The following is a 17,021-nucleotide window of genomic DNA, read 5'->3' as shown; positions in this document are numbered from 1 at the left end:
GATGTTTCACAGGTCAAAATATTTAGAAGGAACGATGTGTTTGTTTCTCAGAGAAGCTGATCTCCTTTCCTCTTATTTTCTGATAGCTTTTTCTCTAGTTCTTTTGGGCTGGAAATAAGGAGGTTACATCTAAGGGTCCCGAATCTTTCAAAATCAGCATTTCCTTCACAGTAATGAAACCTGAGGTTTGGATGCCCGGGCGCCAGCCTCACTTACTTCACAGAACACCCTACACATGAATGGGGACCCGAGGCAGGCAGTGTTTTCTCAGCTTCTTCCCCATCTTCTCTGTCCTGATGGCCTCAGGCTGCCTTTTAAAGCAGATGAATTGTAATTTATCTAAGTACCAATCAATAGCAGGACTCTAAACAGTATGAACGTATAATGCTGTAGCAGATAGGACCTTGTTACAAGGTTGATTTTTTTTTTTTTTTACACTGCTTTCAAAAGAAAAAAAAAAAAGCCTAACATTTTTGAAACTGGATTTTGTTGCAGCACAAAGTGTAGAAAAAATAATATTCTCTTCTTGAGATAAGGAAGTGTTAACCAAGTGTTATGATAAGGAAATGTTACAGACGCTCTATATTTTAATGAGTAAATATTGCTATTTTTGAGGGAAACATCGTCTTGTTACAGTGATATTGAGTCTTTTTTCCTTAAATTGACTAGTTAAGCCCCAGCCCCTCTGGAAGAATAAAGTGTAGATATACCGTAAGAATGAAACATCTCATTAAACATGTGTTTTGCCTTGCTTTCAAACCTGTGCTTTCCTGGTGGAGGTTAAAGGGGAATGGGTGAGTGCCTTCTCACTGTCAGGAAGTCTGTATCTTATTAAATGTTTTGTTTTTTTAAATCACTTTAATTCTGTGTAAGTACACATATCTTTGGGTGTTGTCGTGGCAGTAAAAAGATGTTTTGAGTTTGTGTAGTAGGCTGTGCTTAAAATAGAAAAAGAAGAAAAGAAAGGAATAAAAGTTTGCAAACCAGGTTTCTGTTTGCTAGCTTCCATGTAAAGACTAACTTGAAGGCTCCGTATTGGCAAATTATCAGGTCAAGTCTCTCAGATCATGGGCAAAAATAAGTTCTAAGTAGGTTAAACTTAAAAGATAAAATTCTTTTTTAAAAGTTATTTAACAAAAAAAAACTTTCTGGGTTAAAACTGGAGGCCATCAATGAACAACATGGAAAGATTTGACAATATTACAAAATTAACTCCTATAGATTGCAAAATATATGAGAGATAAAGGGTCACCATATGATACATAAAGACTGAAAAGTTAATATGAAAGAAACCTACAGCTTTAAGGAAATACATACACAGATAAAGAAAAATAAATGATTTTTAAAATATACAAAAAGATGTTTCTTTCTTTGGTGATCAGGAAAATGGAAATGTTAAAGATGAGATAACATTTTTCATCTCTCAGCTGAGCAAGTTTATGAGTTTGATAATATCCAGCTTTGTCAAGAGTGCAGGAAAGTGAGTATAACACGCTTTCATGAGCATTGTCATATGAATTGGCTGAGGCAGTTGAAAGGCAATTTGGCAACGCTTATTCAGACTTAAAATTCCTCATTCCCCTTGACCCAGGAACTCTGTTATTCTTCCTTCTATAGGCTGTTTTTGGCAAGTGCATAAATAAATGTGTCCATGGATGTTCACTGCAGCACTGCTGGTAAAAGCAAAAAAGGAACAGCCCTGTATCTCTCAGTAGGGAGATGATTTAAATAAATTATGATACAGCTAAAGAATAAAGATGTTTTTGAAAATTACACAGATCTACATATATTGGATTGGTCCCGAAGTTCATTTGGGTTTTTCTGTACTATTTGCCCAACCTGATACGAATAAACTCTCCAGTAAAAAAAGCAGAAACAATATGTAGAGTATAATTGTATTTGGGTAAATAAAAAACCAGGTGTGTGGTTTTTTATGCAGGTGTATGTTTATATGCATATAGTTTACAGTCTCGCAGTGTAGGCATCAAACTGTTAATAGTGGTTACTATTTGGCAGTAGTTGGGGGTAGTTGTTTTTAATTTTATGTACTTTATACCACCTGCATGCAAGAGACCCCAGTTCAATCCCTGGGTCAGGAAGATCCCCTGGAGAAGAAAATGGCAACCCACTCCAGTATTCTTGCCTGGGAAATCCCATAGACTGGGATCCCTGGAGGACTATTGTCCATGGGGTTGCAATGAGTCGGACACAACTTAGCAACTAAACCACTACCACCATATTTATATTTACAACTGTATCTACATTTGTAATTTTTAATAAAACACTAAAGATAAATCCGACTTTGACAAATAAAACAGAGAGTGTCCACCCAAGCCCGGTTCACTGTTTACTTTATCTCCGACATCCCAAATATGTGATGAAGGGACTTTGTTGTAGGCATCCTGTGTCCTCTTGTTGATAGGACTGGAGTGGTGTCTTCATTTTATATCCCAGAACGCAACAAGACATCCCAAGTGGCATCAGCTGTGTTATCTTTGTGAGACAAAGATTGGACACCCAAAGTGGAAATTGACTTGTAAGAGTAACAGTTTTTTTATTTCATGAATTTTGTAGTTAAGAAACACAGTTGTGGAAAATATACAGTAGAACATCCTTAGCAATCTCTCTTGGTTGAGTAGTCAGGAGTTCACTTATTTTTGCAGGCATAGTCATCATCAGATTCTCATATTCCTCAGACTTTGAAAAATAGCTAACTACACCTGTTAGATTTTAGAGGTCTAGCAACCTGTTTCCTGTTTTAATGCAGGCAGTCTTGCAGGAGGCTTTAAAAAATATTTTACTTTTAAAAATCTTGATTATCAGCTCAGTTTTCTCCAAAAGTATTTTTTCATGATTAACAAAAATTAGGTGGTATTTCATATATAGTCCTCTTCTAACTGTTGTTGGTAATACAAAGAAATATAAGGTAACATCCACCATTCAGATGTTTAAAATCTTTTTAGAAAAATAGGGAGAAACACGTGAAAAAGCCAGTGTATGATGAAGTTCCCAATGAATGTTCACTACTGCTGCTAGGAATGTAAAAGAGAAAAGGAATCAGAGTGAACGGATGTGCTCTGGGAAGACTTCTGAATGGAGGCATCTTAGTTGAGTTGACCTTGACGGCTAAGGCTTAGATACTTTGAAAACCTATGGCCTGTCTTCTGATCTGGAGGTCCCATAACCTGGAGGGTGAAAAAGCCTAATTTGACATCCACAATGTATTGGAATAATAGCATGAGAAATTAGAACAATGCTGCTCACTGCCATTTTGTTTAAGTTTATCTTAAGAGCACAGGCTGATCATCTAACCCAGCTGGCTTTAAATGGCGCAAGGCTGAATACATCAGTCCTGCTCAGGGATCTTAAAGTGAAAGTGAAGTCGCTCAGTCGTGTCCGACTCTTTGCGACCCCATGGACGGTAGCCTACCAGGCTCCATGCTCCATGGGATTTTCCAGGCAAGGGTACTGGAGTGGGCTGCCATTTCCTTCTCCAGGGGATCTTCCCAACCCAGGGATCAAACCCGGGTCTCCTGCATTGCTTTACCATCTGAGCCACACACACACACACACAAAAACCAATCCAGGACTCTCTCCCAGAGACTCTGGGAAATTTTAATCCATATTTAGGATTCAAAAAGAAGGCTGAGTACTGAAGAATTGATGCTTTCAAATTGTGGTGCTGGAGAAGACTCTTGAGAGTCCCTTAAACAGGAAGGAGATCAAACCAGTCCATTCTAAAGAGATCAAACCTGAATACTCATTGGAAGGACTGATGCTGAAGCTGAAGCTCCAATACTTTGGCCACCTGATGTGAAGAGCCAACTCATTGGAAAAGACCCTGATGCTGGGAAAGATTGAAGGCAGGAGGAGAAGAGGGCAACAGGATGAGAAGGTTGGATGGCATCACTGACTCAATGGACATGAGTTTGAGCAAGCTCTGGGAGTTGGTGATGGAAAGGGAAGTCTGGTGTGCTGCAGTCCATGGGGTTGCAAAGAGTTGGACACGACTGAGCGACTGAACAACAAGAATTCAAAATCTTCTCCGGTGGTTCTGTCAGGGAGTTTTGGGTACCACTGATTTAGCCGAATCTTTTTTCTGTCAGAACTAATCGCAAGTCATTCTGAAAAAAAGAGAGAGACTTCTTTAGGAGTTCTTAGCCATCAACCAATCCATTCATTCAGAAAATTATTTATCCTTTAATTTAGGGTTACCCTTATAATAATTTAAACTCATTTTTTCTCTTCTTTTGATGGAGAATTTTTTTTTTTTAATGTAGTCAATACCGTTTCTTTCCTGCCTTTCTTAGATTTCCGTGACCTTAACATCTGAGCCTATGCTGTGTTGAGGGACCAGCATACACTGATTCCCAGAGTGAGCCTAATCCAGCCCTTGCCTGTTTTGTAATAAAGTTTTACTGGCACACATTCAGGCACATTCCTTTCCATATTGCCTACAGCTGCTTTTGTGCTACAATTGCAGGTTTGAGTCCTTGTGAAAGCTAAGGGGACTTCCCTGGTGGTCCAGTGGCTAAGACTCCAAGCTCTTGATGCAGGCGTCCTGGGTTCAACCCCTGGTTCCATTAACTAGATTCCACATGCTGCAGCTAAGAGTTCACGTGCCTCAGCTGGAGATCCTGCATGCCACAACTCGGACCAGACACAGTCAAATAAATATTTAAAACAAAAATTTTGGCTGACCTCTAGATTAGCACTTTAGAAAACAGGTGTTTTTGGGGTTTTGTTTTAATGTTTTAAAATTTTATTTATTTTTTAGTGGAGAATAATTGTTTACAATACTATGTTGGTTCCTGCCATACATCAACATGAATCAGCCACAGGTATACACACGTCTTCTCCCTCTTAAACCTCCCTTCTACCTCCCGCCCTCCCCTCCCCCTGGGCTGTCGCAGAGCACCTGGTTGGGCTCCCTGCGTCATACAGTGAATTCTCACTGGCTAGCTGATTTATGTATCAGATAATGTATATGTTTCCATGCTCCTCTCTCAATTCGGTCCACCTTCTCCTTCCCCCACTGTGTTCACAAGTCCATTCTCTAGGGCTGCGTCTCTAGAAAACAGCTTTAATATCCTCATCCGGGAGTTCAGGGGGCACCCTTTTATTTCCAAACTGGCAAATGCATGAAGCACGTGCTGTCTCCACACTCCCCGCATATCCCATGCAGCTGCAGCGGCAGGTCTAAGCCAGTACACAGTTTACACATGTTTACTGTCCACAGTCTGTTCTGCTTGTGAGGAGAGAGAGGACCTCTGTTACCCTTCTCTGTGACAAGGTCAGAGGCATTAGAAACCTTAGTGTCACCTAAGAGAGATGGCGGCCATGAAGCCACAACCACTGAGAAAAGAGGTCTGATATTATTGGGTATTGGGGTTCAGTCGTTGCACCTGATAATGCTGCCTGCGTTAGACTGTCGCCTTAGGCCCTTCAGTGTGCAGTGCCTAATTATTAACAGTTCATACACTAGGTCTCTAACATATTCCCAGACCTTTAAGCAACATTTGGGGTTTGTGCTTCCCACTTTGACATTTCACTAGAAGGCCCCCAGATGCTTTGAGGTGTTGCAATGTGGTGGCTAAGCAAAACTGTATTAAGACCATTATTATTAGCACAAAAATCCCCTCACTTGTGAGTGATCAACCTAAGCCACAGATAGATGAATCTACCCCATGTACATATAAGTTCACGTTACAGCCAGCCATAGACGCTTACAAAGAAGTCTGTGTGTTTGACTGTGCTTTTTCTATCCTAATTATATATAACATTTTCACAATTGGTTGGCATTTTGAGTAAAGCTTTTCAACTCCAGGAGGAAATGTTTCTCATTTTCGTACAAGACCCTTTATACTTTTTCTAAGTGGTTGATTTAATTTAATGTTATATGTGAGTTTTTATTTTATCCTCTGAACCTTAAAATTTAATTTGGTCATTCAAATTAATGGATTTCTATAAGAATAAATTAAACTCATTGAGACTATTGTTTGTTCAATTAGCAAACAGTTTCCTAGGTTAAAAGTGATGGATTTCCTTGGTGACAAGTGACAAGCTGGTTTCATTATTGCCTTGACAGGTAGCAGAAGCTCTTGTTTGCAAGGATAAGGGGCTGCCATGGCACCCTCTCCTTTTCCTGAGTGAGACACACATGCACGTCTCAGTGGTGGTGCTTGTTTTCTGTCATCTTTGGGGCAGGGCTGGGTGTAATTAACTAGGATGTGAGCTCAACCTGCCCATGGGGTGGAACATTCCCTCAGGGCTTCAGATCCAATTCCAGGTGTCAACCAAAAGTCTGGTTAACCAAGTAAGACCCATATCTCAAGGGAATGACAGTGGGTCATAGGACATCATTAAGTAAAGCAGCTGGTACTCAAGGAGGTCTAACTAGGACAGACCAATAAGGGGTTTCAGATAGGCTGGGATCTGGGATCACACTCCAGCCCCTACAGGAAGCCAGGAAGGCCAGCCCAGAGGGCCTGGGGTACCAGACAGGTTTCTAGAGCAGGGACCTCCCCACAGAGAACCCAAATCTCTGGTTACCTAAAGTGACCAGGGTCAGACAGAGCCCAGGCTTTTACAGGACAAAAGAGAACTGCACAAGAGTCAGAGCTGGACAACAGGAGAGATGGCTTTAGAAAGTCTGTTGGACTGCCCTGGTGGTCCAGTGGTTACAGCTTCACCTTCCAGTGCAGGAGGTGTGGGTCTGACTGCAGGGTCTCAGGGAGCTACGATCCCTCATTCCTCGTGGCCAAAAAACCAAAAGATAAAACAGAAGCAATATTGTAAGAAGTTCAATAAAGACTTTAAAAATAGTCTATATCAAGAAAAATCTTTAAAAAAGAAGAGAATCTGTCATCAAGCACATCTCAGATGCCAGGCAGTATTCTGGATACTTCTTACCACAACTGTTATAAAACAGATACTGTTATTATTATCCTCTATTTTATAGATAAGGAGACTGAGGCACCAAGAGATTAAACTTGTCCAAAGTCAGCCAGCTAATAGTTGTAGAAGTGGTACTAAAACTGAAGCAGGGGCTGCAGGAGGAGAAGGAGGCAGCAGAGGATGAGCTGGTTGGATGGCATCACCAACTTGATGGACATGAGTCTGAGCAAACTCCAGGAGATAGTAAAGGACAGAGAAGCCTGCAGTCCGTGGGGTCGCAAAGAGTCAAGACACGACTGAGCAACTGAACAACAAGGGGCTTCTCTGGTGGCTCCGTGGAGAAGAGTCTGCCCACCAATGCAGGAGACACCGGTTCAATCCCTGTTCCGGGAGGATCCCACATGCCAGAGGGCAACTAAGCCTGTGTGCCACAATGAAAAGCTCACCACCACAAAGAGTAGCCTCCACTGGCTGCAACCTGAGAAAGCCCTCACAGCAACAAGGACCCAGCCAGCACTAAAACTGAGACAGTGATTGCAGAGCCCTACCCTTGAGCATGATACCTTGAGGTCTTGAGGCAAAGTGCTTGTGTGTCTGACTCCAGCTCCTCACTCACTGCTGACTGTCCTCCCCTTGGTCCTGGGACACACAGAAAGGTTAGGAGCTTGTCTGTTGAACCTGATGAGAAGTTGGGGAGGCCCTGGCGGAGCCTGGCCTACAAACAGCTATGTTTTCCAGCACAAAACAGCTAGCAAGTTACAGTGCGTCAGAGTGTCACCAGTGAGGAAGGGCATCTAGCCATTTGAGTCTAGCAGAAAATAAGATCCAAGTGGGGAAAATGTCACCTTAAATCCTCATCTCATGAAACATGTGGGGCTGCCCAGAAGAGGAAGAAAGAAGAAGACAATGTGGGGGTGTTCCAACCGGAACTCTAAAGTCAAAAATAGAACTTTTGGAAGCAGTGTTGGGCTTTATCTCTGGGTAACTCCCTTTTGGAGAATTCTCAGCTTTAAAAGTTGCTTTTCTCCATGCCAGTAAGGCTTCCCTAAAGTAGAGCAGCAAGGAAGCTCTCCTCCAGGTTATTTTATGACCAACATGTAGAAATAATTCAGTGAGCTTTGAATTCTACTTTCTGCATGTCTATCCCAAGGTGTTTTTTTTTTTTTTAATTCAAAGAAGCTAATAAACATCATACCATATTACTCTACACAGAATACAAATAAATATGTGGTTCCATAGTTATTTATTTTGTGTTTTTTTGTTTTTGTTTTCTTTATGTTTTTAATTGAAGGATAGTTGCTTTACAATATTAGTTTGGTTTCTGCCAAACATCAACATGAATTAGCCGTAGGTATACAACTGTCCCTTCCCTCTGTTTTGTTTTGCTGAATATTTGAATGGGTTAGAAAACTGGATTTTTTGCAACTTTTTTCCAAAGTCATTGTTGAAACCCTAGCACTCATTTCTGTGATTTCAAAAGAGCAATATTCAAGTCCAGTGAAGTGTTCAATGCATTACCTCCTGAGGCAGTGTTTTACAGGATAAAATAAGATCTCTGACAGAACTTTGACTTACTGTAATGAAAATAATTTTCTACTACGGAATGTAATTATCTTCAAATTGATCTCCTGTTGCTCAAAAATAGTGAGGGTAACTTGGAAAGATAAGTATTAGAGTCATTCTGGTGATTCTCACTAATCCTTTTGAGTCAGAATTAAGATAAAATGCAAACATTAAAAGCCCAGTTGTAATAAAGCTCCTCTGAAATTTTTAAACAGCAGAATCCTGTATTCTCCTGTGCACATTTGTGAATGTTACAGTACAATTTGTGCAAAAGAAAGTGATAGGACTTTAATAAAATTAATCGTTGCTCTAAATAATCATTTCTTTCATTTTCTCTTCATATATCTGTGGAGCTTTCAAAAGACTACATGCAGCAGCCAGTTTTATTGCCTATAGAAACATCTAAGACTGTGTTTTCTGTTTCTCTTGTCCGTGTGCTGAATAAGGACTGCTTAGTTATCAGAGACTTTTAGAGGGCTACATTTATATTGATTGCACCCTTTGCTTTCCATTTTAAACAGTAAACCTAAGTCAAATTATTTTTTAATAATTACTTGAGTTCCTGAGTGATGAAGTCTGTCACATCATTTTATAATTCAGAGTAGCTCAAAAAATTTAAATTATGGGACTTCTTAAGACTCCAGATACTTTATCCTAGCTGCTATTGTTAGGAGAAAAAGAAAAAGATAAACAGGCACAAAAGAGTAAGAACTTGAATTATAGCACCAACTGTTTCTTTAGAGTTAATGTTTAGAGACTATTTTCCCAGACTCTCAGACTAAGAATAAGGCGAAGAAAGGTCTGTGCTGTGTGTTAGTCTGACCGGGTCAGAAGTGGGGGCTTTGTTCTGTTAAGAGTGTTCAGTGTCTGTAGGGGTTGATTTAGTTCCACTTAAATTAAAGTTTATGACTTTCCTACAGGTGGACGAAAGCCAAACTGGAGAACCGGGATGGCTTGGAGGAGAATTAAAAGGAAAGACGGGATGGTTCCCTGCAAACTACGCAGAGAAAATCCCAGAAAACGAGGTTCCCGCCCCAGTCAAACCAGTGACTGAGGTGGCCTCCACCCCTACACCCAAAGTGGCTGTGCGTGAGACCCCCGCCCCTTTGGCTGCAGCCCCTGCAGAGCCCTCCGAGACCCCCAACAACTGGGCCGACTTCAGCTCCACGTACGTGTTGGATGCCATTTCTGGGGATTTTTGAAGTCCCACATTAGTGATCTTTTAAGTGCTGTTTCAGTCCTTGGGTTGTACCTCTTGAGTACTGTTCGTGGCCTCTTTCTCTGACTGGTCTTTTGGCAATTTGTGGATCGTATTCTCTGAACTGGATTTAATTATATCATGGCTCAACAATGATTTTTCCCTAGGATAAAGTAAAACCTATTACCCTTGTTTCATTCACTCATTTGTCTGTATCTTTCATTATTGTGGAAGAAATGGAGAAACACAGTTTCCTAATAATCTGCTCGATACCCATGTCAGCAAATTTTTAGAGTCATTTCCTGCATGGAAATAGCACTGTTTTGGGTTTTTTTTTTTTTTTTGCTGGACAGAAACAGAAATTGAATTTTGTCATGTGGTTTTGAGTAAGATAGAAGGCTGTTTCCTCTGAGGCTTTCCTCTTTCATCAGTCCTGGATAAGCGGACAGCGGGGCAAAGAGATGTATGCACTTGGCAGCTACTGGTGCCATGCCCTTGGTCATCAGGAAACGGCACTGAAAACAGTGTGTAAGCAGAGGTTTGAAAGGACAGATGGAGGGCTGCCACGCTCCCACTTATAGGATTGGTCCAGCTGTGCCATTGGCCTAAAAATATTTTATACTGCCCTTCAAGTAGAAGTGATGTAAGAAATGTTTTAAATTTGTTTTAGAGTCTAATCATCTTTCAGCAAAAACAAATAGAAGGCAAGGAGTCAAGGAATAATGCTGGAGAAAGATCAAGTGGATCAAATAGAGCGAAGAGAGGCATGTAATGACCAAGGGCCGGGGAGAGTAGAGGAAAGGATATAGTGAACAGCAATAGTTTTCATACTTGTATTTTCACATAAAAGATTGAAAGTGCTGAAGAAGGTCCTCCCTGTCTCATCTCTGCTAAAAAGTAGTGTTCCCATTAGCGTGCCTGAAACCACATTGAAGTTCTCCTCTCCTGATCTTTTTTTAAAATTGAAATATAGTTGATTTATATTGTTATGTTGGTTTCAGGTATACAGTAAAGTGATTCACATATACATATATATGTGTGTGTGTGTGTATATATACGTATGTGTGTGTGTGTGTATATATACGTATATGTATGTGTGTGTATATAGACGTATTTGTGTGTATGTATATAGACGTATATGTGTGTGTGTGTATATACGTATATGTGTATGTGTATATATACGTATATGTGTGTGTGTATACGTATGTGTGTGTATATACATATATGTGTGTGTATATACGTGTGTGTGTATATATACGTATGTGTGTGTATACGTGTGTGTGTGTATATATATATGTATATGTGTGTGTTTGTATATATACATATATGTGTGTGTATACGTATATGTGTGTGTATATATGTATATATGTGTGTGTATATATACGCGCACGTGTGTATATACGTGTGTGTATACATATGTGTGTATGTATATACACGTGTGTGTATATACACGTATGTGTGTGTATATATGTATATGTGTGTGTATATGTGTGTGTGTATACGTGTGTGTGTATACGTATGTGTGTGTGTATATATACGTGTGTGTGTGTGTGTGTACGTGTGTGTCTGTGTGTGTATACGTATATATGTGTGTGTATATATATACGTATATGTGTGTGTGTGTATGTACGTATATGTGTGTGTGTGTATATACACGTATATGTATATATGTGTATTTTCAGATTCTTTCCCGTTACATGTTATTACAAGATGTTGAATATAGTTCCCTGTGCTCTACAGTAAATCAGATCACTTATCTGTTTTATGTACAGTAGTTTATATTCCCTTAAAACACTCTGACTTTTTAAATTAAAGCTGACACTAAAATAGAAGACAAAACTCTTCAGGATTTCGTTTTGCTGTGGGTCTAGTCAACATGACTCTCTTGCTCAATAAATGTGTGGCCTGCAGCTCTCTGGCTATCTTCCTGGGCATCTTATTTCCAGACCTGGAATCAGGATGTGCCTGCCGTCTATCAAAGGAAATATTTTGATTTGCAAATTTGTTTATCTCTCTAAAGATTCTCAGAAGTCCATTACATTTCAATCGGCAACTCGCACAGATGTGTTTATTTACAATTATAAAATCACAAAATTAAAACTGTTCCCGAGCTGTGCCCAACAGGTTGCTCTAAGGATGCCACCTGTAGGGTTGCCGTGGTGTCCAGGCTCGTGGCCCGGTGCCTGCTGTGTGGTGCTGGGACAGAGAGATGATATTACAAGGCACCAGCTGCCAGCCTGGCAGGTTTTCCTATGTGACGCAAAGCTTCTTCTTTGCTGATTTAGCATTGCTGTTGCAAATGAAGATAAGGATCACGTGAGGGTGTTTCTCTGGTGCCTCAGGTTACAGAGTATTTCCCTGCGTAGGATTTCAGGTCACCCTGACAGCTAACCAGAGTGACACAGTACTGTTCCCATTTGATCAACAGGGAAATCAGGATTCAGAGAAACTCCTGTCACTTGCCTGAGACCCATTGCTAGTATGTGATGCTCCGACCCAAACCCAAGTCCAGTGCTCTTCCCTCTCCTTGCTTTTGAACTAGCCCCACGCACGTCCCAGTGTCTGTCTGCTGTGGGAGAAGCACTGACACGCTGGGAAGTCCCTGCTGCTCACGGCGTTGCGCTTTCCCCTCCAGGTGGCCCACTAGCACCAGTGAGAAGCCAGAAACAGACAACTGGGACGCATGGGCAGCCCAGCCCTCCCTCACCGTGCCAAGCGCCGGGCAGTTGAGGCAGAGATCGGCCTTCACTCCAGCCACGGCCACAGGCTCATCTCCATCTCCTGTTTTAGGCCAGGTAACAGCATCGCTGGGAGCGGGAGGCCCCCGCGTGCTGTATGAGGCGGAAAGATTCAGCCAATGCTTGTCGTCATTGTCATTTGGGAGTAAGCCTTGGGAATTCCCCAGCAGTCCAGTGGTTAGGACTCTTCTCTTTCACTGCAGAGGGCTTGCGTTCAATGCCCAGTCGGGGAACAAAGATCCTGCAAGCCACATAGAGTGGCAAAAAAAAAAAAAAATGTAACCCTCATTATATGCATCTGGGTTGGCTGGCAGGCAAGGATCCAGTTCAGTTTTCCCAGTGGAGGGAGTCATGACTATTTAGAGGAGAGTAAACTGGATTACCTTCCTGGATTGTTCAGGGAAGCTTCATTGAAACAGTGGGTAAGAGCTGATTAGAAAGTGGAGAGGGCTGGCATGCAGACTGCCCTGAGGAGAGAGGCTTTCGTTCGGAGGCCAGAGTGTGATTCAGGAAAGACATGGGGTCCATCCACGTGGCTAGACCACTGAGTATTTATCGGAGAAGATAGACTGACTGCAGATTAAATGGGAAGCTCTTAAATGCCTCATTAAGAAAGTAATTGCTGAAAGGATAATATTTCTACTTAACGTGATAAAAGAAATGACATTTCTATAAGTAATCAAACAGGGAAATTGCCCATCTGGCAGGCATTTCGGGGTCAAGGACAGTTTCTGCTCTGGGAACAAGCAGCTTGAACACAGGCTCTGGGAAGACTCACGTGGAGGTGTGCAGAAAGATTCGACGGGGGACACGGGGGGAAGTGACAGCAGTTAGAGGAGGTGGAATCCCAACGCCTGTGGGAGTAGGAAGGGAAAAGGTTGAGGAGAGAATTGACCTTAAGGGGGAACAAGTCAGGCAGAAAGAGAAATTGACTTTTAGTGAGAGGAAGGAGCTGGGTTTTCGACGTGTTGATTGCCAGGTGAGAGTGAGACAGTCAGGCCTTCCTGTCTTGGGAAATGGGAACACAGATCAGATCTCAGGAAGTGGAGTGAGTGCTTCAGAGGAGCGAGGGCGCAGGGGGAGGAGGGAAGCTGCACGCAGTGTGTGTCTTCTCTGCCCTGGACAGGAGGGCGGCTCTGCACGGGAGCTGCGCTCTTTGCCTTTGCGTCTGTCCGGCTCAGCAGGTAGCACACGCGTCACGCTCAGAGTGGTGACTCTGGTGGAGGAGGAGAGCGCAGGACCAGGAGAACGGCGGGCCGTGGTGGTTCTTAGATCAGGAAAGGCGGTGGTCCAGGCAAAGAGGCGGGCAGCGCGCATTTGTGATCCGGGAAAGAGGAGGATACTCCGGATTGCAGAGGGATACAGAGAAAAGGATAGGTGGGAAAATGGGATGGTCTGGTGAAAGGATAGAAGGACAAGAAGCAGCTGTGTGGCCAGTGGAGAAAGAGACTGAGAAGTTGAGCATCTAAGGGGAAACAGCATTAAAAGCAGAGAAAACACAGGCTGCTTTTTTTTTCCTGGGAGAGAAAGGGTGCAGAGAGGTTGGAGAAAGAGGGAAAGAAGTTGAGGTCTTGTTTCCAGGCAGCTTTCTCGGGAGGGGCCCCCAGAGCCTGCGGGGCATGCAGAATAGGAATTGAGCAAAGAAGGATGAAGCGTGACTTGGCTGAATTTAACCTGAGCCTGTGACTTGTCACCACAAGTTGTCTTGGCTCTCTCCAGCAATACTGTATGGTTTGGAAGGACTGATAGTAATAGAGGCTACTCCTGTTACAGTGATTGCTCTCACAGCAACTCTGCAGATAGAGCTTCTTAAACTTCCTTGAAGAAAGTGTCTGTGTTTTAGAGATGTGGAAACTGAGGCCTCAACTGAGAGAGTGAACAGTTGAGAGGCATGAACTGAGAGAGTGAACAGTTGTTTTGGGTCACACAGTTAGTGAGTGACAGACTCGGGCTCTGAACCCAGAGTCTGTGTTCTCCCTGATTCCAGGCTCTCCATGTGGGAAGATGGAGACAGGGCAGGTGCAGCCAAGATGTCTCAGGGTAAGAGGTTACGAGACACCAGAGAGGGCCCAGGTGACATGCCAGAGATGAAATGGAAATGCCAGAGAGGATTTAGGGGACACAGAAGCGGCTCAGGTGGGAGGTGCACTGTGAACACAACCGGAGAAATGGGAGGTGGAGACGCAGTGGTCCTCGGGGTGTTTGCAATCCAGAGAACCGTCCTCTGTTCTGAAGACTGGACCAAGTGGACAGTTGAGATGGAAGGAAATGGGGATGTCATGGGTCTCAGAAGGAGAAAACCCACGGAGACCAGGATTTGGAAGTTGCCAGCATGAAAGCCGAAACTTCGATGTATCACAAATTCTCTGCTTATCAGGCATAATCATAGTTAAATGTCATTATGAAAATAAGTATCTTCTGAAGGCAAGTCCAGGTGGGTTCTGAATGAGCTGTCCTTGGGCTTTATCCCTGTTCTTGTCCATTTATTAATACATACATAATTGAAAGTTGACGTATTTTTTTTATAATAGTATTGTCTTAAGATACTGTGATAGTTTTATGTGATAGTCTTTTAAGAGATAATAAATGCCTCCCCCTCCCTTTTCCAGCCTCATCTCCTATTGCACCCCTCCATGAGACTAGGCCACACGCACCCCCGGATCCTGCTCCTCCTCCTCAAACCTTGGCAGGAAAGCATCTCACGGTCGTGCCCTCCACCTGGAGTTCTCTCCCCCCGAAGCCCTAGCTATCAAAATCCTTCTTGTCCTTCAAGGCCCAGCTCAAACACTGCCACCTGTGTGAAACTCGCCCTGTTGCCTGCAGGCAACTTTCATTCCTCTTTTCTCTCCGTTCCCACCGTGAATAGTTGCAACCTCTTTTTAGCATATTTCCTTCTGCCCAGTGGTAGACATAGTTGTTTGTGTCTCTTTCTTCTTCATTAATTATGAGTTCCTTGGTCATGCCCTGCTGGGCATTTTTATCGTGCTTTCTGCTTAATAAAGTATTTTAACCTGGATTATTTTGGGAGGCAGAGATGGCCTTCATCTTCATACAGAGTTTGCATATAGCTCTATAGTACATGGGATTACAGAGGGTTTATGCTTGCCCAAGCCCTGTTTCTCTAAAAAGGAACTAGGACAAACCAAACCCAACCCAAGACCTGTTTCCCTGTGTCCACCTAAACTAAGATATGATGTGCTTACCTTTTGAGCTTTCAGAAGGTTTCTGCTCTGGAATTAATCCTTCACTAAACATCCAAATCCAGTTGGAAACTGGCGGGAATGGGATTGCCCTGGGCAACTTGAGAGTTAAAAATAGAACCAAAATAGAAAGGCATTCGGCCAGGTGCAACAGAATAAATACGACCTCCTAGATGGTTTAAATAGAGACTTCTAGATGGGCCTGCCCTGGCTTTGTGAACAGGCTGGCAGGTTTTCACCTCCACTTTGGGAAGGAAACAGCTATTGAGAACCAGGGGGCATGTGGCAGCCATGCTGCGCTGCCGGGGTGTGGGGGTAGCGGGGGAGAAGGAGGGGGGAAGGGGGGGGGGGGCGTCTTCTGTGGTTGCACATGTACCCATCGGAGGGGAGGTGATGGTGTTCGCGTCAGCTGAACTGATAACAGATCACAAAGTCACGAGAGGTCCTTTATGTTCTTCCACACAAGGGTGAAAAGGTGGAGGGGCTACAGGCGCAAGCCCTGTATCCGTGGAGAGCCAAGAAAGACAACCATTTAAATTTTAACAAAAATGATGTCATCACCGTACTGGAGCAGCAAGACATGTGGTGGTTTGGAGAAGTGCAAGGCCAGAAGGGTTGGTTCCCCAAGTCCTACGTGAAACTCATTTCAGGGCCCGTCAGGAAATCGACAAGGTATGCCTGTGCTCATCTGCTTCCACGGTGAATGCTGGGTTCAGCACGAAACTGTTGTTTGTGCTAGTTAGGATTCATAGGTAGGAGCTGCCATATCGTTTCGTCTTCTGCGTCTTTTCACTGCAGAAGTTAGGGTATGTGTCAATAGAAGAGAGCCTCTTGCAGATGATGGTCATTTGTTCCTCGCTCAGAAGCCTGTGTATCTTGTTTTTCATTGACTTTTGCAAGAGGGAATTCTACCCTGAGACCTGGGACAGTCTTGTGGGTTTCTTGGCAATTCTGTTCCTCTTTATGCTTATTGTAGCTCAGTTGGTAAAGAATCTGCCTGCAATGCAGGAGACCCTGGTTCAGTTCCTGGGTCAGGAAGATCCACTGGAGAAGGGATAGGCTACTCATTCCAGTATTCTTGGGCTTCCCTGTGGCTCAGCTGGTAAAGAATCCCCCTGCAATGCAGGAGACCTAGGTTTGATCCCTGGGTTGGGAAGATCCCTTGGAGAAGGGAAAGGCTACCCACTGCAGTGTTCTGGCCTAGAGAATTCCATGGACTGCATAGTCCATGGGGTCAGAAAGAATCGGACACAACTGAGCGATTTTCACTTTCACTTCACTTTCAGTACTGTGCCAGATTTCCACAAATATTTAGAAGCCCAAAGAATTGGGGGAAATTATTAGAAGAGTGAATTATCTTTTTCGTTAAGAACCTTATGGTATGGAACCTTACTCTGAAGGTTATTGTTTCATTGTTCTAACCAA

At 42.9% G+C, this 17,021-nt stretch overlaps 1 protein-coding gene across 10 annotated transcripts in view; it reads left to right on the top strand.

The window, feature by feature from the left end:
- Window positions 1-17,021, top strand: part of ITSN1 (intersectin 1) — a 241,170-nt gene that overhangs the window by 154,551 nt on the left and 69,598 nt on the right. For all 10 annotated transcript variants that reach the window (XM_061133932.1, XM_061133933.1, XM_061133929.1 and 7 more), the window contains 3 exons: window positions 9,381-9,628; window positions 12,294-12,453; window positions 16,063-16,268. In XM_061133932.1, the coding sequence (XP_060989915.1) occupies window positions 9,381-9,628; window positions 12,294-12,453; window positions 16,063-16,268 (614 nt within the window). The remainder of the gene's footprint in view (window positions 1-9,380; window positions 9,629-12,293; window positions 12,454-16,062; window positions 16,269-17,021) is intronic.

The sequence above is a fragment of the Dama dama genome, chromosome 31 (genome assembly GCF_033118175.1).
Source record: "Dama dama isolate Ldn47 chromosome 31, ASM3311817v1, whole genome shotgun sequence".
In the NCBI taxonomy this organism is placed as follows: Eukaryota; Metazoa; Chordata; class Mammalia; order Artiodactyla; family Cervidae; genus Dama; species Dama dama.
The sequence above is the reverse complement of the archived record's forward strand: the minus strand, read 5'-3'. Positions and strand labels throughout refer to the sequence as shown.